Here is a 20813-nt window from a genome sequence, read left to right on the forward strand (position 1 = left end):
GATAGTTTTGGAAATGTTGACTGGAGTTAGGTTATAGAATAAAAACGACCGGACGAGTCGGGTAGCAAATCGGAAATGCAATACCACCTACATCCACCGCGGCCGTATTTCCCCAAGAAGGTTTAGTTAGACTCACTTTTTGGCCACTACCATATCGGCTTATCTTGTCTATGTAGGCTAGAACATAACTTGTCGTTTCCACATATACATACAATTAATAATTAACCAATTTACAGCAGTAAGCTATAAACATTTATATAAGCAATCCCCTCTCCATCCACGACTTCCTTATCTTCAACACACACACGCACACACACACACACACACACACACACACACACACACCGACACTAAGAATCACTTTCATTTTCTGAGCATTCTAGGTCTGTCAACAAAACAGATAGTAACTGCCCTCAACAGTGCTGCTCACACCTTATGTTTGTCGTGCACAAAACCGGTTGATTGTGTTTGAGTTTCTGTTCCCAGTAAACCATAGCCTAATCAAGGTTCATTTTCGTTTCTTGCTTTGTTGCTGTCTTTAAATGCGGAAATATATAGGCAGTTATCTTCAGAGCTCATTCAGACTGTGGAAACTGAACAGTGCACCTACTTCAATATTTTGAATAGACTTTAAATTATGTTTTCATGGGGAGAAGACACTAATTATGGCTTCGGTTTAAGGAAGTTGGATGGTTCAAATCCAATCAATCAGAATCATTTTATTAATTTCACAAATTTAAGATCAGATGTTAGGGACCTCTCCGCAGGTCAAAGCGTGGTCGCGTTCGTCAGGACTGATGGAAAAGCGTCGATTGTTCGGATTCGAGAGGACCAAGATGGAAGAAGGTCCACAGGAAAATTGAGTAGGCTTACGTTTTTTTGCCTTCATCTAGATACTCTATCATGCTATGTAAATACTGTATATGTTGATGAAAATGATAGTGTGTCCCTGAAAAAAGGTAGGTAATTGACATTGTAGGCCTATCTATCCTTAGGGAGTGTGAACTGTGAGGAGAAGATTCATGCAGTGAGTTGTGGTGACGATTTTGCTGTTTTACTGTCTGAGGAAGGCAAGGTTCTAATCATGGACTCATCTAACATTGTCAGGTCAGTATGTTTGTGAGTCTGAGAGGCAAGTCCTTTATACTATATAATAGCCTACTCACCATTTAAATGAATACAGATTACACTATAGATACTGTAAATCCATATTCACTTAAATGGTGTGGCACCACACTTCGCTGCCTGTATTCTGTCTTCTTCAGGCCTCTAAAGGAACTGTGCAACACTCAAGTGAATCAAGTTGCATGTGGGGACCAGCATTCAATTGTCCTCACACAAGGTAAAGAATATACTATAATTTTATTGGAGACCCATCAATGTAGGCCTACAAATATTACTCACATACACCCTGCCTCAATTCATTCAACATTTCTAGTTTGGTATAATGCATTTAAATTACTAGTGTAGTGCTCGTGTCCATGGTGTGGCAGGTGATTACAACAATGGTTAGTTGATTCAGTGACACACAAACACACACACACAGATTCCTGGAATTATAGTTTGATAGTCTTACCCATGATGCCCATGCCCGTGATGCAGCTAGTGATAAAAATGTTGGTTAGTGACAGTATGCCCAATTTTCTTTTGAATTGCCAATTGAAAAATTGTCCAGCAAGTAGGCCCAGCAATACACCTACCACATTTAATCTTCATACTGTGTTGTGTGTGAATGTTTGGATGACCAATTTGCGCTTGCAAGAAATAACTATACCCGTGTTAATGTTGAGCAGCCTTTTCAATTACCATTGGGAGCTGAGACTAAGGGTACTTTTTGATTGGATGAGGGTTTATTGAAATCCATGGCTGCATCCCTTGATACAATGCATCTACATGCCTATTTATTTTTCGCAAAAGCAAAAATTAATTCAAACTTCACACACTTCACTGCATGTCCTTGGGTCCAGAGCCATACAATTGCTACATGTCAACTTCACACAGTGCCAGATTCGCAAGATAATCAAGCAACAGACACACACAGAGATTCCTGGTATAATAGTATGATATTTACCACAAAAAATGTGGTCATAGGAATACTTGTGTAATGGTGAGAATAGTTGCTAACGTCTCACTCCTCTTTAGATGGGCAGGTATTTACATGGGGAATGAACACTTTTGGCCAGCTGGGTTTGGACCTGGGTACAGATGGACACCGCCCCCCCCAGGTCCTGCACTCTTTGTCAGGACTTCCCCTGATCCAGGTCACCAGTGGGGGGGACCACTGCATCGCCCTCTCAGTTTCTGGAGCTGTGTTCACCTGGGGCAGGAACAGCTGTGGCCAGCTGGGGCTAGGGGACACCACTGGTAGTATTGACATGACAATGATTACTTCTCACACTCTGTTTGCAGTGAGTGTGTAGAGGTCATACACACATACATGGCCAATAGTATGTGGACACCTCACTGAATGTGAACATTCCAAAATCATGGGCATTAATATGGATTGGTTTCTAGAATTGCCTTCACCTTTCTGGGCCAGCCTTTCAATAGACATTGATGTGGAATTTGCTTCCATTCAGCCACAAAAACATAAGAGAGATTGGAGTTTGGTGATTAGACCTTCCTTGCAGATGCTGGTCAGGTGTCTGCATACTTTTTGGTCATGTAGCATCTGCCGTGAATATTGTTAATAGAAACGTTAAGTCATTTTTTGCCTGACAGAAAATCTGTTTGTGTTACTTTCTAGACAGACATGTCCCAACTCCTGTCACATTGCTTGACAGAAAGAAGACAGTTTCCATCTCTTGTGGAAAAGATCATACTGTCATTTTGACAAAGGTTGTATTCTCTGAGACCCCCCCCCCCCCCCTTCTGCACTATTTGAAACAAATTCAGTATGTATTTATATCCCCCAACAACATAATTTCAATTGCAAGATATAGTTAATCATAATCTAAGTAGTATTTTCTCTGCCCATAGGGAGGTGTGGTGTTCACATTTGGTGGCGGTCGGTATGGGCAGCTGGGTCACAACACTCAGACAGATGAACACCGACCTCGGGTTGTGGCAGAACTCTGGGGGTCAAAGGTCACTCAGGTAGCTTGTGGAAGGTACGCAACACTCCTTACATGATCCTTTATAATACCAAGCACTGAGTCATAACATTTATATTACAGTGTTTAGAACATGCCGCACAGAGTGAGCAATGTAGTGAGAAAAATCTGACCTCTAATGTTGGATTATATCAATACATTATAATACCACAGGGGTTTCACTTTAGCTTTGTTACTTCTGTGCAACATTAGACATCACACGCTGGCATTTGTGGGCTCCGCCAAGGTATATTCTTTTGGACATGGAGAGCACGGGCAGCTTGGAAATGGAATCCTGACTGACCAGTCTGTGCCTTTGCCAGTACAGATATCACAGGGTATGCATTTTTGGTAGAATCTAAACTTTATTAACTGTTAAAACTACGACTTCCAGAGCACCACCTGATTTTGATACCAATAGCATAATGATAATGCATCAATCTACTGACAATTATTTTACTTTTCAGAGAGTGATGACCAGAAAATCAAACGTATATTTGCAGGAGGAAACCATTCATTTGCAATGACCACTTCTGCACAGGTATTAAAAATAGAAATAAAAATTGTCAACAATATTTGGTATACCAGATCATTATTGCTGCTTCGTAATGTACATTATAATCAAATGTTGCTTAAATATAAAGGGTGTAATTAAGGTGAGACAGAAAACATTGGTTGACGGAAGGGTCGACGAATGGATCTCTAAATGTGACACAAAATCTTGGAAAAGAATACAGAAGTAAGAGCCATTTAAAAACTCAAAATAACTATTCATGCTATAGAAAATGAACAACCAACACTCAAACAGAAACTTATCAGTGTTTTGAGGTGACGGGTTGCTCACCTGGTAGAGTGCGTATTGCATAAGTTAAAGATCCCATGACATGCTGTTTTTAGATGCTTTATATAGGCCTTAGTGGTCCACTAATACTGTATCTGAAGTCTATTTCCTGAAATTCAGCCTTGGTGCAGAATTACAGGCACTATGAGCAGTCCCACAATGAGTTTTCCTCAGGACGCGCTGTTTCTGTAGCTTTAAATGCTGTGAGGAAGAAAGAGGCGGGGCTAACTGCCATGTTTCGGTCTTTTGCAAGCCATGATGTCTCGAGGGAAAACCAATGTCGCGCTCACACGGTCGTAGCTCGTTTTTTCATTGGTGGTCCAAATTCTCTGTGCGGGCAAAGCAGAGAAAGGGGATGTAAACTTCAAAACCGAGCGTTTGAGCTCTCATTTTCTCAAAGGCGGAGAAGAATACCCAGGAATACCTTTTGAAATTTCTAGCCACTGGGGGACCAAAGGCAGGCTAGGGGAACTCATATTAATGTTAAATAACCTCCTAAAGTGAAGTTTTCATGTCATGGGACCTTTAAGCCTTTCTGCAGGGGCCTGGATTCAATATCCAGGGACCATGGTCATTTCCAGTATGTCCTCCCCTGTCTCTCTCCTACATTTCCTGCCCTAATACTGTCACTATCTCTCATATATGTACAGTATATAATAACATAATTTAATGTGTCAACTACATTTAAATTAATGCAATCTTTTCAGGGAAATCAAGGCAATGTTCTCCTCTTCATCCTGTCTAAATCAAAGTTTCCTAGACAGAAGGTTAGTGTCCTTACTTGCATTCTTCCATTCAATCTTACTCTTCATTTTATTTATTGTATTGTTTAAAACAATTTGTTTTATCATTCCATGATGATTCATTTCTATTATGATTGTATAAGCAGCAACAAGCACTACCAAACCTCTTCAAAATATAGTGGCCTGGACTTGTCACTTGCAAGAAAGGTTTTGAAGAAGCTGGCGAAAAAGGAGAAAGTGTTGGCTGAGGTATTTTGGGAAAAATATGACCTTAGATGTTTAATGGTAATCCAAGTCAGCCTTTAATATTTATTTGTTTACCTGAACTGACCTGTACTCTGGTGGTTGATAACTCAATTAAATCTAGACATACTGTAACCCCCTTCCCTCTAGATTAAAACTGTGGTCCTGCACTCACTGCTCCCTACCCTGAATGAGAACCCCTTTAGTGTGGAGAGCCTGAGAGTGTACCTTGTCCTCTCAGAGCTCCTAAGGGCCACAGTTAAGCCAAACCAGGTCACAGACATAGAGCTCACTGTGGCCGTCGCGGCCGCCATCTTAAGACTGCACCCCAACAAGCTCCAGATCCTGGGTGAGGTCATTCTCAATCGACCTAAAATGGTCTACAGCCATGATGGTTATGAGGAAACATCTCTGTTTAGTGTTTTAAATGTATACTAAAGCAAATTTGTTGAGTTAATCAAGTTTTCTTTTCAATTTTCTTGTATTTTTAATATATGTCTTTCTATTGACCCTTTATTGTTATAATCTGTCATTCTATTGTGAATTTAGCTTCTGCATTAAACAGTAAATCCCCCCCCCTCCCACCCACCCACATGGTAGGAGACTTGTGGTCTTCACTGAAGCCATCTACTCTGGTCAAGCAGATACAGATGTGGAAGGACACCCTGTCATTCATTCTGAGGACCCTCAGTATTACTTCCCACAGAACAGGAGTCAAAGACCTTCTCGATGTGCTCCAGCATCTCTTCACAGTCAGTGTACACAGCCAATACTCCTACCGCCTTTACTCAGAATGCCATTGATGGGTCATTTTCAGTTTGGGATTTCTCTTTCTGCAACTTTGTAGGCAACCCAGAAGGCTGGAGGGACACTTAACATTCCAGTCAGTGCCTTTTGTATGGACGACGTTGTATTCAGTTTCCAATACCTGCAGGAAGATGTGAAACGTTGGCGTTTGTGGTCAAAAAAGAAGGTAAATATTTTACAATACATTTGTACAATGTACACATTGAGCAGATGCTTTTATCCAAACATACATACATACATTAAAATAGGGCAGATAAATTGAACCAAGCAAGCTATTTGTATTAGAATGTACTATACTGTAATAGATGAGATAGCGAAAACAACATTAATCTTCATTATTGTGTTTATGGTAGAGAACATAAGAGATCTTGGTTGTCAGATTTTAAAATATTGTGTTTTTGTTTTTAGAAATTGGATGGGATGTCATTACCCATCGTTTGCCGTTACCCATTTGTGATGAATCCGCAAAGCAAGCAATTGGTTCTGAATGTTGCTGCCTATCTCTCACAGGTAAGTCAGTCATGCTTCTCAGGATATAAGGCTTTTGTTTGACCAGATGCTCCATCACAGCTCTGATGTCATACAGTATGAGGACTGATGGGTAAATATGAAGGATTAAAATAGTGTGAATTGATTGCAGGGACAACTTGAAACCAACCATGAGAATGGGATGTGGCCTTTTGGAATACCCCAGCCTTCCTCCTCTCTCTATTTTGAGTTGAGGCTGAGAAGAGCATCACTCATTGAAGACACCTTCAGAGAACTGAATGTTGCAGATCCCAGTATTTTCAAGAAGCACCTTGTAGTAAATACGCCTGATTATTTACTCGGCACAAAATCTTAAAACAAGAGGTGTCTATGGCTCTCCAACAGAAGGGAGGGATGATAGAATTGTGGATTAACAAAGATGTTATGCACCGCTTTAATTTTCTCAGGTGTATTTTGATGGCGACTCACAGTTGTCAGATGTGTACAGAAGGGACTTCTTCCTCCACGTGTTAGATAGCCTGCTGGACCCTGATTCTAAGATGTTCATGTACAATCACACCAAAACGCTGGCCTGGTTTCCTGCGATGGTAAGGTCTCACTTTCAGAACAGATAGCCTACAGTGGGTTTCATGGTCTGTCTTTCACCTCTGTGTCATCATTAGCTCCCTCTTCCAAACATTTCTTACCTGATATCATGAAAGATCTTGCAGACTGCAGCAACATAATATACTGAGGTCACTTGAATTAATTAACTTAATTATTATTATTTGTGAATACATTTAGCAGTTTATAATTTTTTTTTTATTAACAGCCCATACTAGAAGAGAAAAGGTACTTCTTTTTTGGGGTTCTCTGTGGGCTGGCCTTACACGGCAACATGGTTGTACACCTGCCCTTCCCATTGGCCCTTTTTAAAAAGCTATTGAACAGAAAGCCCTCCTTGGAGGATCTGATAGACTTCAGCTCTGATGGACAGTAAGTTAACAAAGTCCTCTCTTATCAAATACTGGTAATTTAGAAGAGATACTGTAGGAATAAATGTTTAACTCTTGATTACTAAACTCTAATTTTAGATATATTTGATGTATTTAAAGGATTTTGAAGGACATCCTAGACTACCCTGATGATGTTGTTGAAAACTTGGACATGACATTCACAGTGAGTATTGTAATTGTGACTGTACAGCTGTGGCCATAAAGTATTGGGAGCGACATACATTTTGTGTTTGCAAAGCTTGCTGGGCCTTGGCATAAAATGACTGCTAACATAATTTCAGTAAGTCATATCATCAGCACAGGGGAACGTGTGAACTAGTTCTAGCCAGGTGAAATCACTATCATTCTGATTGGATTTTAAGAGCAGATTGACTGCTGTAAAAGGGGGGACTATTTGCATATATTGAAAATGTTTGCCCCCCCAAAAAATATTAAATGTATCCTATTGTATTCTATAGAGACATGTGAAAACATTTCCTAAAATACTGAACCAGCAAACTTTGCAAACATTTGTCATTACCAAAACGTATGGCCACGCCTGTAGGTTGAAATAGTATCATAATAGTAGCAGCATAATTTAAATTGATATATTTACATAATCTCACTGCGTAATCCCATTTATGTAATTACATTTTGGTGTTTTTGTGAAAAAAAATATTTTCATGAAGAAATGACGATACAAATTGTGATGATTTTGCCAGTCAGATTATTATAAAAAAAAAAATGAACAGGAACATTATCTTATTTACAATAACTATAACCGCTAAACAGTCTTCATTGTTTCCTTTATACGCAATAACAGGTGATATGGGACAACACAAGGGTTGAACTTGATTCCAAAGAACCAGAGAAATTGGTCACAGGTGAAAACAAGTAAGGTTATGAAAAAGAACCTCACAAAATAAGGCTTAAGTAAAATTCTCAAAAGAATGATAAATTATAACTTTTTCTGTTCTTGGTAAAAATATCTGGATACCATACATTACCATTGCCAGGATGGAGTTTTCAGAGGCCTATGTGAACCTCGTCTTCAACAAATCAGTGGAGGGTGTGTTTGCAGAGTTCCGGCGTGGCTTCTTTACTGTGTGTGAAGAGGATGCAGCCTTGCTCTTCAGGCCTGAGGAACTGAGAGCGGTCATGGTTGGCTCTGAGAACTACGATTGGGAGAAACTCAAACAGGTCCTCATACCTCTAAAGCGGGATAAGCAATAGATTTATAGGTTTCATGATGCTGTCATGGTCAGCTATGCTAATTATGATCTGTGTAGAATGTTGAGTATATGTTTTTTCCTCCCAATTTTAGAACACCGTTTACGAAGGAATGTACAATGCAGTCCATCCAACCATTTTTATATTTTGGGAGGTGTTTGAAGAACTATCCGAAGAGAAAAAGAGAGCTTTCCTATGTAAGTACAATAAGACTGCAATATGACTCTGACTCAGTTTAATATGAGTTATACATTGTTTAATTAATAATGTGTATTCAGAAGAGCTTTGTTGCTGCTTTAGAGCTACGGTGCCTGTCAAAAGTATGGAAACACCTAGCCTTTCATCAATATAGATACATGCACCATTTTTCTTTTTTTAATGCCAGATTTCAATCAATCAAGGTCTGTAAGGCATTTAACTTACATGTATATATAACATGAGTTCTCCAAATATTGCTAAAGGTGACACGGTTAAATTACCTACTTTGTTGCATATAAACAATAGGTACATGTGTCTGAAAAATGATAAAAGACTAGGTGTTTCCAAACTTTTGACCGGCACCGTTTTCCAGATCCACAAACTGTACAAAGGTTCAGAATATTTTTCATATTGTAGCCATATCTGTCTCTCTCTTTGCCAGTGTTCCTTACAGGTTGTCTTCGGGTGCCCATCTTGGGTATGGGCCAGATCCGAATGCGGGTCCAAAACCTAGCAAACTCTTCCGAACACCATTTCCCAGAAGCTCTGACCTGCCACTCTCTACTACTGCTCCCCATGTACCGCTCCAAGGAGATACTGCAGGCCAGACTCATAGAGGCGCTCTGTCACAACAGAGGCTTCTGGAGGGACTAGTCCTGCACCACAACACCCAAGTACATTCTGGCATTATGTCTTTGTTTCTCAGCTTTAAACATGTGACTTGCTGTAGTTGTGCTCCTATACACCTGTGATATAATCATATCTGGTTCATTGTATGTGCCTGTAAGGAATTTCAAGGCATGGCTAAAACATTTCTGTATCCATTCAGACCCATCTAGAGACATAATGAATGTAATGCAATAAAAATGAGCCCTTATCTTACCCGTGTCTCAATGCTCTCAGGCTTTCTGAAAATGAAACCACAAGTGGACTATTTCAGCATTTACTTTCGTTAGTTGAATGAACCAGTGACAATAGACTTTTTCTGCGGCCAGGTTTATTACATCATCCTGCTACGCTCTGTCTTAGAGCACTGACGAATATCGTAACAGAGAAAGTAAAACATATAATATAATGGAATGAAGACAGATGGGAATTATTGGAGTGAGAAAAGCTAAAATCACAAACGGATAAAAATAACAAAAGGCAAAACAAACAATGCATAGAAACAGACTGGTGAGAAATAAAACTGTAGCCCACAATTTTACAATTATCAATAACACTGTGTTTTTTTACAGTTAACCAGATAACATTCAACTTTAAACACTGAGAAAGAGATGGTGGGAAACAAACAACAACAAAAAAGATGGTGGCCTTATTTGCTGACGCTGACATTTACTTAAGTGATCTACCAACCTTCTACACTTAAACAAAATAATGCATATTAATATCATAGAATAGAGTCCTTTTATATTACATAGCTACCCAATTTCAATGCAATTACATTTGTGCTTCATACAATTGTGAAACTATAAGTATAAAGCAAAAAGTTGGACCAGCTAGTAACTAATTGTGGGTCAAGGCTGAGAGGTAGGGTTGAACACACCCTCCTCAGATTATTAAACAAATGTAAGCCTACAGTTGACTCATTGTCAAAGAACAGTGAACCACTAATAAGCAATATTGGACATCCTGTCCAGAAAAGAAAACGTAAACTCGTAATCTCTGCTGTGTTCGACATCCAACTACCACAATCACTCAGGTAGTGGTTAATAATGTTAATAGCAATAATATTTGTAACTTTAATTGATATTTACATATACAGGAACATTTGCAGTATTATAGTTTTGCTTTGTATTCTTGCTTTTCTGACTTGATTTTTAAATTTTATTTAAGTACACTTGAAAATAAAATGTGGATTTATCTTCTTTAGGAAAACACACAAACAGACCTCACACACGCACACACTTAAACTCATGGAGTTTTAGAAAAGAAAGTAAAGTCCCACAATACAATGTTTTAAATACCCCCCCCCCACACACACAAAACAGCATCTGTGAAGCACTGTGCACCACATTTCTAGTGCTACCCTTACTAAATATCAGTCACCACATGGCTGTTCACACCCAGACAGAAAAGAAGGGAGACGCTCTCTAAAGTTCTTCTGTTTGACAGGTGAAAGGATGAGCTGCATCCGTCTTCACAGTGAGACTACTTAGGAAGAGGTCAAGAATGTGGACGTTGGAGTGAGGAAGAGTGAAAATAGAGTGACTTAGAAATGGGAGTGAGTCCGAGGAAGAGATGGAGTGGGTGGAGGGAGAGAGAGGGCAGAGCTGATCTAGGGGCATCTATTTGGTGTCTGTCGTAATAATCAAGGCATGAAGCAGGTTACCCTGTCCAGTTCTGTCCTACCGTTTGTCTGTAGCAGCCCAAACACACGCAATATACACAGAGATGCTGGGGCAATCCATTATCTCAGCTGGAAGGTAGGGGGGTAGATAACACAGGGGGGATGCCCCAATATGCCCTCACCCCCCTTTGGTGAAATAAAGAATGTCTTGCCATGTCTGGATAAGTCCATTTAGCTGGGGGAGGGGAGGGTTGGTTTGAATCAGAAGATGTCAGGGCACATGTCCCAGTTGCCCTGGTCCTTAGCCTCCCAGTAACCTCCCTTGTAGACGTGCATGGTCTCTCCCGAGACAGGGTCCTCGAACCTCTCGAACCACAGTGCCTGGTAGTTGTCCTGGTGGGAGCCTGGAGAGAACAAACCAGAAGCTGTAGAGGTGGCGACGCGTAGACTGTGACGCCATTGGGATAAGATGGGGGTATCTTCCTGGTGCGAGATGCTAATCCAGGAAGTCATACTGGTACTACTCATACTGGTTCTAAATAGTAGTACTGGTTCTAAATCCTAGTACACAGCAATCATTGCTGCTGGAGGAGCTGCAAAGAAGGTAGAGACCAAAACAGGAACAACACAAACCAGAGAAAAGGACTACGGGGAAGGGGGAGTAGGGCTGAGTGGGAGAAAGCAAGAGAGAAAAGAGAACTGGACTGGTGTTACTTGCTTTTGACCGTAGATCCATTAGGGGCTTCAGAGCCTTCCACTGAAGGACAAGATGGATAGATGAGGGGGAGAATATTGGTGAAGAGGAACTAAAATGGCATGATGATGGCCTGGGGCCTCATTTATAAAAGATTAACATCAAGAAGTGGCATATAAACAAAACACAAAGTGCTTATGGACAAAGAAATTCTGATTTAAAAGCGTGCACACACTCCTTTCACGCTGGAAATGTAGTATATCATACCGTTCTCCTCATCATTTCTGAAAATACATTTCATAATGTGCCAGCAGGCCTATTGTTTAATAATTAGAGATCGAATTATATTCTCAAAACATATGAGGTTCTTTTGCAATAACTAATATCTTTGTTTGTATTTATTATCCTAAATGTGTTCACTCAGGGTACTCTTCATATATACATATATGACAGAGATACCCAGACCATAATATTTATTCTACACAATGGTAGGCTTAGGCTACCAATTTCAAAGTGTTTCTCAAGTTTCATCCTACTGCTGTAGGCCCGTAAGAAGGACCACAGTCTACTATCAAGTCATTCTTTTTGTAAATCCCAAAGTTTGCTTAGAAAGTAGTCTGCGCCTTCTTTTGTACACAACATTCCTAAATGAGGCCCCTGGTGTTGGACTGTGCATGAGTGTGTATGTATGTAGGTGCCCTAAATAATACTTGCTTTGAAAAGGAGAGCTGGGTGGCCCTTGGGAAGCTGCAGCGATAAAGTGGGAAAAAATGTAAATGTGTAAAAAGGTTTCTATTTAATTATGAAAAATTAAGAAAGGAGATCGATAGACATATAGACACGCAGACAGACAGACACGTAAACTGATAGATAGAGCTACTTGCATGCAACAGGTGTGTGAGGGGGAGAGTCTTCTGTATCAGCTGAACAAGAAAAAGGGGAAAAAGAGACGTCTATCCGTATGTTTCTCAACCCCCCAAACCAAAACACATGCAAATGTGATGCAAAACATGTCACTATATTACTAGTAGTACTGATATGGGATACATTGTAGCTGCTTACTAACTACTGCATGCTCAACTGTAGAAGAGAGAGAATTTGATGGAATAATGGCATCACCAACTAGAACTATCTACTGTATTTAAAACGGAATAATAAGTGTTTCCCAAATTGTATGTAATACTTATATGTAGAGTTTAGATAGAGGAAGAGAGAACCAAGTGTGTGTTGCGTGTGTGTTTAAGTGCGAGGGAAGCAGATGCAAAGGTACTTGCTTTCGTCTGAAGCCTCGCTGGCCTCCGTGCCAACCTCCACTGTGTCGGCTAAATGGAATGTAAATGTGGATAGGGGATGGGGAAAAAATGAGGGGACAAAATGATAACGATGAGATGGGCCTTGAAGGATGGGCATGAATGACCAAGTCTATATACTTACCTTGTGGTACATACGTGTGTGTGCGTGTAGTTAAGGAAAGGTAGAGTAAGAGGGAATGGAGGAGGAGGAAGAGAGGAGTACTTGCTTTTGTGAGGTGAGTCAGTAAAGGAATCCTCATTGACAGCTTGGGGGGGGGGGAAAGACAGACAAACAGGTGAACGACAGACTGACAGACACTCCCTCCCTCTTCCCCCCCATCCTCTCTCTCTGTTCTCTCTGTCTCTGTCTCTTACCCTCCTCGGGTGGGATGGCCGTCTTGGCCGCCTCCCTCTCCCTCTCCCTCCGCACGATGCGCTGCTTTTCCTCCAGCCTCTGCTTCTCTGTGTTGGCCTCGTCCCACCGCCCATCCTCCATCAGCCTCTGGTCGGGCCGGTGGCGGCTGTCGGTGGGGGCTATGCCCTCCTCAGCCTCGTTAAGGCTCAACGCTAGGGTGGAGAAGTAGTACATGGTCTCCGCTCCCTCACTGTGGGAAGGGAGAAAGTGAGGGTTGGGTAGTGAGACGGGAACAAAAAAATTAATAAAAAAGAGAGAAATATCAAGTGTCATCAATGCACTGTAATCTCATGGCCTTTTCATGGTCAAAAGGATTAATCGCTCTCCTGCGGGGGGGACCTCGTCTGTACTCACGGTAGCTCGTTCTTCTTCCACAGCTCGCGGGCCTTCAGGGTCTGGTAGACCGTCTTCTGTTTGCCCTCAGCGCCATTCTCCCCCCCCTTGCTGCTCTGCATCACCCTTGAGAACTCCATCCTCTCATCCCAGGTGCCTGACAGCACAAAGTGGGCCTTGCCCTCCTTGTCGGTAACCACCCCAGTTACCTGGGGAAGACAGAAAGGGAGGGGGAATGGTGTGTGTGTGTGTGTGTGCGTGAGAGAGAGAGACTTGTAGTTCTCTGTGTGTGTGTGTGTTAAAGAGTAGAAGTGTCGGTTCTGAGTGAGTGAGGGAGGTCAGAGCCTCACCTTCCTGGCCACGTCTCTGGAGAAGTAGCTGTAGGGGGCAAACTTGAGGTGACAGCGGTCTCCAGTGGTGTGGTTCACCACATCTATCTCTCCTGACTGACACAGGCAGCAAGAGGGAGAAAAAAGAGAGATTACAGAAAAGGGGTAGGAAGGGAGAACGAGTATTGTCATGTAATTGCAGTACTGCAGTAATTGGCTGAGTTTTGGGGAGTGGCTGTACCTGGTCGATCCACAGCTTGCCTACGATAATGTTGTGAACTGTGGTGGTGACTTTCTTCCACGAGTAGTGATTGTTGCTCTTCTCAAATATGCACTGGATGGAACCTGAGGAGGGACAAAAGAGGGTGGTCAACGCACCGACGTGACGGTCTTGAAAAAATAGAGGGAACTATTCTGAACACAGGCATGCAGTTGGCAGGCACTCTGAAGTCCTACCGAGGGGCATGATGGAGAGGTATTTGCCCCTGAACTTGCTGGCAAGGGAGATCTCTTGTCTAAGGGTCCAGCCTTTTTCAGAGATGGCATGATGGGCTGCTGCAGGTGGATGATGGCTCACCTGGCACCAGGTGACCGGAAAAATACAGTGACGAGTCAAAGCGTTTACACTTTATATATGTCAAAAACTAATGACAACTAGATTCCATAGAGTGATATTGCAGTGTACATTGCACTACTGTAATTGAAACGTTATTGACAGACTGTAGTTGAAGAACTGACACAATTCTGACACTGACACTGTCTTTGTCTACTATTTATTAATTAGCTAGCTACAGTTATTGAGATAGTTATTGTTATACTGTTTTTAAGTAACTGTTGTACCGTAATATTCTTTTTTGTTCAACATTTAACTTAACTGTTCCACTGAAATACTGTAAAACTATGAAAAAAACTTTTCAAAACGTAAAACTTGATCTTCTGCTCTAATTTGTATGCACTGTTTGTACATCCTTTTTTAGTGTCTGCTCAAGGAAGTAATGTATGTGTACGATGTTATGTGGGTCAGCCACTAGAGGGCATATTGGAAGCCTGTAGAATTCAGAAGGAGCCGTGTCTGCGTCTCAGTTTTAGCACCACAGACAAAGAACAGCTCCACCTGACTGCTCTCACTCTGCAGCCTGTCCTCTGGCATCATAATGTTCCTAGTTCCTCATCCACTCTTGTTCTTCTCTCCTTCTCTTTTGACATTTCCTGCCCTGCTTTCTTTTTTCTCTCTCCTTCATCCATTCCAATTCAAACTTCTCTATCCTCCTCCCTTAACCCTTTCTATCCCTCCCTTTCTCTTCCAGCCTCCTTCCTCCTCTTCCCTTCCCACCTGCCTCACCTGTTCGCAGAGCGAGCGGTAGCCACTCTCCTTCAGGCGGTCCAGCTCAAAGGTCTCTCCCAGCAGGGGGTTGAAGGGCTTGCCCGTGCGGTACACTGTGGTGGAGTAGGAGGACACAGTGAAGGCCGCCACGTAGCACATCTGCTCCTGAGAGCTCTGGCACTTGGCGCCCTTGTCCAGCAGCTCGTAGTACTCCAGGTCCTCAGACAGGCGCTGGAGCATGGAGAGGGGCTCGTTGAAGTTCACCTGAGGAGGAGGAGGAGGAGGGGTGGAAGGCACAGGAGAGAGAGAGAGACAGAGACACACAGAGAGAAACAGAGAGAGAGAAAGAGAGGAATTGGGGGAAAGCAGGTGGTGTAAGGTATGGAGTGGGTGTAGAAAGATGGAGATGAATTTGAAAATGAACAGAGAACATTTGTCAGATTTGTCTTTGCGTTTGTTTTTGCTGTTGTTCCACCCCACCCAGTGGTGCTTCTTACAGGCATGGGGATCTTCGACAGCTCCTTGCCAATGCAGTTCTTCATGATGCTCCAGAGGTTGAGGGAGTAGTTTGGCTTGTCTGGGATATGGCTTCGCCTCTTTCTCACTGGCTCCACCTCCTGAGAATGTGGAGACTCAGGGTTGGATGCCAGGGACTGCTCGTCAAGCTGTGAAGGAAGGACAAACACATTATTGGTGAGTAACGTCCACAATAAAAAATACACAATACTGTTCCATCAGTGTTAGTCATCAATTAACAAGGGAATCTACAAAAAAAAGGATTCAAGTATATATTAGAAACAATTGGCTTCCTGACAACATGGTGGAGGTGAAACCCAAGGGAAGATTTGAGCTTGACTTACTGACTGATCATCCATTCCCATCTCGCTGCTGAAACCACTGGCGTTACTGCCCGACCTTCTGAGAGGAGGAACAAGAGTGGGATGTTAGTTCTGTAGGAGACAGGAAGGGAGTGGGAGAGACGCGGAAAGGAGCAGACCTGTGGTACTTGGGGTCGGCCGGGACGGTGATGTACTCTGCCGGGTCCTCCATGGCGTCAAAGAACTCATTCTCGTCGTCCTCGTCGCTGGCGTCCCCCTTCCCCGAGCCCGACCCTTAGAGAGAGCGAGAGCCGTCAGTAAACAGCAGAGAACTCTGGAAGTCTCCGCTAGCACATTCCTCGAACAGAGTGGTCTGGTGATATCGAGCTCAGAAAGGTCAGGCACGGTTCGTCAGGACATTACCCTTGCTGTCTATGTCAGGATTACTGAGGGAAGGGGGCAGTACTGTGGCCCCCCTGAAGGCTCTCTCCAGGTGGTTGTGCTGTTTAGCCAGCTGCTCCAGGGTCTGCTCCAGCCTCATCCTCTGGTCCCTCTCTGCCTGCAGAGCCTTCTGCCAGTGCTTACTGTGGCTCTGGGCCAGGGCCAGGAAGTCTCGACAAGCCTGGTGAAGAGAGCGATATGTCTGGTGTTCATAAGCTGAACAAGGCATGGCACGTAAAACATTGGATGAAATCTCAAGACGAAACTTTGGAGTTTGCGTCCTTCCAGGTGACTTACGTTGATCATGGCGTTGGAGGTGATGCGGAACAGCGTGGCCCTCTCTGTTACCTGGCGGATTTTATCTCCTGCCTCTCCTCCCACGCGCACGCCGTCCAGCTCTGAAAGGGATCTAGGACAGTAGAGAACAGATCCTACTGAACTAGCACATTTGTGGTATGTGCGCTGCTGTTACACCGGATAGAGAACACATCTCTGCCATGCTCTGGGAAGGGACCACACCCTACAGTTCCACATGCTACAGTGCTGTAGGTATTTCTGGTCCGTGAGTGACCCCTGACCTCTGCAGTGCCGAGCCGTGCTTGGCGATGAGGTCGTTGCAGGTGCTGAGGTCCTCCACCTTGCTGCCCAGAGTGCGTAGCGTGGACTGGACTGCCGAGTTCCGGGAGCCACCGCCTTGTCCTGCAGTGGGGGGCGACGTGGGACACTCGTCTCCGGAGTCATCTGAGGGGGGGAAGAGATGAGAGCATCCAGAAAAAGACTAAACTGTTATTTATACCTCCTTACTCCTCCCTCCACCACCTGATCCTTACTTCGCCATCCATCCCCTGCTTCCCCTCTCACCCCCCCCCCCCCCCCCCACCCTCCCACTTCTTTCTCCCCCTGCCCTCACCAGACTCGGCCTGCATGCAGACTGCCTTGGCCTTGGCCAGCTCCAGGGCGGTGATCCAGCGCTGGCGCTCCACCTCTGTGCTGGCTTTCAGGTGGTAGGTCTGTGCCCCGCCATTGGAGATGACAAAGTTGCAGGAGTCCTCCACTGCAATGTTGGCTGTGGCCAGGTTAATGGTGCCCCGGCATGTGTGGCCCATCTCTGCCTGGGTTCTGGACGAAGGGGAAGGAGAAGGTTATCTGATGTCAGTCCCATTGCGTGGGCTACATGAATCCCAGTCGCCTCTAGCAACCCATTGAACTTCTAGGCTACATTTAAGAACCGACTAATGTTTCACACGATTGTTAAATGAAACATATAAAATGTAATGCCCTTTGTTCGACAACCACTCCTCACCTTCCATTTCCAATCCGACAGTGAGATTTGGACTCTGATCTAAGACTATTTAATTGCATCAGCTGAGAAAGCAGCTTGCAAGTCCAATTTAAAATCTCTTACCAAATGCCTATTTTTATGATTACATTAAATCTGGCGTTGCCCCAACTGTAGCAGTTTTAACCTGATATAAACAAAGTATTAATACAATAACTAATAATTTCAGGTATTGTGGCAGTAACCTTAAAAATGTATAAGTCATAGCCATTTCTCCCTCCTAGGGATTCAAAACCCACAATCCAAAAATACCTATCTATTGTTCAAACTTCTAATATTCAAGTTTACAAAGATGCATTAATGTCACTTGCAATGACCAAAACAATTTGCCATGACTACTTCCAAGCACTTAGAAGCCAAGCATTTGAGAGCCAAAATTCCATACAGAAAAAAGATCTAGAAATAGGAATATGGCAGAGGCAGAATTAATGAGTACCATGTAGGCTTATCACTTGATCTTAAAACAGATGGACCAACAGTGCTATTTACAGACATGCAAACACACACAGTGTTAGGATACATTAATTATTGACGGAGCCCAGAGGGGTGAAGGGTATGGCTCCAAACCTGATTAAGCAAACAGGCCAGGAGCCAGGATTTCATTTCTCACAGGTTGGCAAACACACAGATTCACACTCTTCTGGGGAATACTGAAGACTGTGTGATGTTGTACATACCAGCGAGTTTGAAATCCTACAGCAGTACACACACAACTAATTACAATGGCACCATTATAAGTACAAGTATAACCCAAAATTTGACTGTGTCCCATTATATATTTATTTTGACTGTCTTGACTTGCCATTGTCCTGACCGACCACAGGGTTGTCCCTGTAAAAGGGAGACAAGTGTTGCTTGCATCATCCTTACCTGTAGTACGAGAGGAGACCGTTGCTCAAGACAAACCATCTCCGCTGGTAACCCTTGATGTAATTGGTCCATTTGAAAAGCCAGCCTTTGTACGTGTCTCCGGGGGTCGGAGTGGGCGCCTTGGGCTCCGACATCACCAAAGGCCCAAGCTTGGCGGTGTCAGGTTGGACCTGAGGAAACAGGCAGCCGAAGATCACACTGACAATTCAGCAACAACTTTCAAAGCCTGCAGAGCGGTTTATGAAAGATAGCAACCAAGGTTGATTAGACAGCGCTATATGCTACATCATGTGTTAGCAGCAGGTCAATTACTCACAGGTGGTGAAAACAGAGAAATATTGTATGTTGTAGCCCAAATGTAAGTCTATTAGACAAGCAACCAAGAGGTTGTTGGTTCAAAGCCCACCTAAAGGCTACTGTAAACAATGGATTCATTGGGAGGCTATTGCCTACTGACCGGTGAGCAAGACTAATGGAAATTCTGGCAAAATAAATCCTTTATATTATTTTATTGTGTTGACAGTATGACATTGCCAATGTATTTATCATTAGCTACGTCTATGCGGGATACTATTAGGTTGATAAATGCAACTTCCACACACAGTTGTCAAGCTAAGAAAGCTGCATCGACTAAAATTTGCTGTGCTAACTAACAAGATAGACATGCAGTTGAGATCAGGTTATCTGCTAATCTCTGAGCTGGATGAGAACCTGCAGACTCGTGAGTTAGCAAGCTAGATATGAGTAAACAACCCCTTCGCTTTAACATTAACCATAATGACAGACATCTGTTATCTAGCCATTGGACTACAACACACAATATGTCGTAAAGTCACTACATTTCTATGCTTTACAGTGCAAACTAACACAAGCAAACGGTAGATTGTTAGAGGCCTAACAACTAGCCAGCTCTAGCTAGTAGGCTAACACTAAGAACATCCTCATGTACAGTAGTTCATTGACTTCGGACTTACGACAATTACAGGCGGCGGTGGGTCCATGTTTGCTATCAAGCTAGCAGCAAAACAAATACATCTTACAATATCAATAAATAAATAAAAATATTTGATAATAGTAAATACAAATGATACCAACCTTGAACACTTTCGCTGGCTAGATACCTAACCAATAACAAATAAACTGACGGTATATCCTTAGAATACAATCAGCCCTTGCTAGTTTGACAGCTCGCTCCTGTCAGTATCGGTCACTCACTCAATTGTGGAAAGCCTCAAATCTTTGATGTTTCCAGCTAGCTATTGTGCTAGCTGACAACCTTCGTTTTCAGGTCTGCAGGTTTCTGGTGTGTATCACCATCTAATTGACTGACAACATAGCTAGTGTAACATACATTTGTTTAATTACAGGTTTCGAAACATATCCTGCATCCATCATTACATACCTTTAAAGTACCGGTGTGCCGTTAGAGACATTTACAAATAGGCTACACTGATCAGTGCATCCGTTGTAGTAATTACCAAAATAAGAGTCTTTCAACACTGATACAAGCACAGTGATATGCTATAAAAGTGAATGGCTTTGCTATTTTTTTGCCATTATCCGAATCTAACGAAAATACGCATTATTTAGTCATAGGCACTTTCATTGGTAATAATGTGCAATACTTTAGTTGCGCATCATGCGCATCAAGGCTCTTATTGCTGTTGATTGCGGCTTCTTTTTGTCCAATTAAACACATTTCTATTAGGTGTACACTACATATGTGCCATATACGAGGCAGATATAAAACTCACACAATAGTGTCGGACTTTAAATTCAAATATACTTAGAAGTAAACTTTGAAATGTGTTTTCTCATCCTATAGATGTACACTACCTCTCAACTTTCTTAACGTCACTGCACTTTATAATAAAAAAAGTCCGTAAGAAAAAATAGTGCCATAGGCTTGTGTTTATTTTCCAACATAAACATTATTTTCCACTTAACTAGACAGTTAAATATGCGTAGATAGCTGGCACTAGCTATGCAGTGTTTGTTGCAGCGATGTGCTAAAGTGTAAAATCATTCGTTTGTGTACAAGGCCACTGATG

General features: G+C 42.6%; 2 protein-coding genes across 15 annotated transcripts; one reads left to right on the top strand and one right to left on the bottom strand.

The window, feature by feature from the left end:
- The first annotated feature begins 412 nt into the window (after positions 1–412).
- On the top strand, positions 413–9507 carry LOC134033219 (probable E3 ubiquitin-protein ligase HERC3). Of its 4 annotated transcripts, none has more exons than XM_062477290.1 (23): positions 413–863; positions 996–1107; positions 1266–1342; positions 2143–2364; positions 2747–2838; positions 2980–3110; positions 3306–3430; positions 3560–3633; positions 3737–3831; positions 4641–4700; positions 4820–4925; positions 5070–5268; positions 5520–5671; positions 5767–5892; positions 6135–6236; positions 6367–6531; positions 6662–6802; positions 7027–7190; positions 7310–7373; positions 8013–8083; positions 8206–8389; positions 8514–8616; positions 9060–9507. In XM_062477290.1, exons 1-23 carry the CDS (start codon positions 638–640, stop codon positions 9269–9271), a joined length of 3003 nt encoding a protein of 1000 aa, XP_062333274.1. In that variant the 5' UTR covers positions 413–637; the 3' UTR covers positions 9272–9507. The 4 variants fall into 4 exon arrangements, with proteins under 4 accessions (XP_062333274.1, XP_062333276.1, XP_062333275.1 ...); XM_062477292.1 differs by having other exon boundaries at positions 3749–3831; XM_062477291.1 differs by having other exon boundaries at positions 414–863; positions 4823–4925.
- An 89-nt stretch (positions 9508–9596) lies between these two features.
- Positions 9597–20346, bottom strand: osbp (oxysterol binding protein). 11 transcript variants are annotated; one of them, XM_062477301.1, is made up of 22 exons: positions 19858–20153; positions 19737–19776; positions 18763–18932; positions 17464–17672; positions 17132–17294; positions 16851–16962; positions 16536–16734; positions 16292–16406; positions 16155–16209; positions 15792–15959; positions 15313–15558; positions 14427–14547; positions 14212–14315; positions 13992–14087; positions 13663–13850; positions 13269–13498; positions 13121–13159; positions 12876–12923; positions 12486–12524; positions 12316–12348; positions 11626–11664; positions 9597–11311 (listed from the first exon to the last, which is right to left on the bottom strand). In XM_062477301.1, exons 2-22 carry the CDS (start codon positions 19761–19763, stop codon positions 11169–11171), a joined length of 2544 nt encoding a protein of 847 aa, XP_062333285.1. In that variant the 5' UTR covers positions 19764–19776; positions 19858–20153; the 3' UTR covers positions 9597–11168. The 11 variants fall into 11 exon arrangements, with proteins under 11 accessions (XP_062333285.1, XP_062333284.1, XP_062333289.1 ...); XM_062477300.1 differs by having other exon boundaries at positions 16155–16212; positions 19858–20152; XM_062477305.1 differs by lacking the exons at positions 19737–19776; positions 19858–20153 and adding an exon at positions 20165–20346 and having other exon boundaries at positions 16155–16212.
- Positions 20347–20813: the final 467 nt, after the last annotated feature.

The sequence above is a fragment of the Osmerus eperlanus genome, chromosome 14 (assembly GCF_963692335.1).
Source record: "Osmerus eperlanus chromosome 14, fOsmEpe2.1, whole genome shotgun sequence".
Taxonomy (NCBI): domain Eukaryota; kingdom Metazoa; phylum Chordata; class Actinopteri; order Osmeriformes; family Osmeridae; genus Osmerus; species Osmerus eperlanus.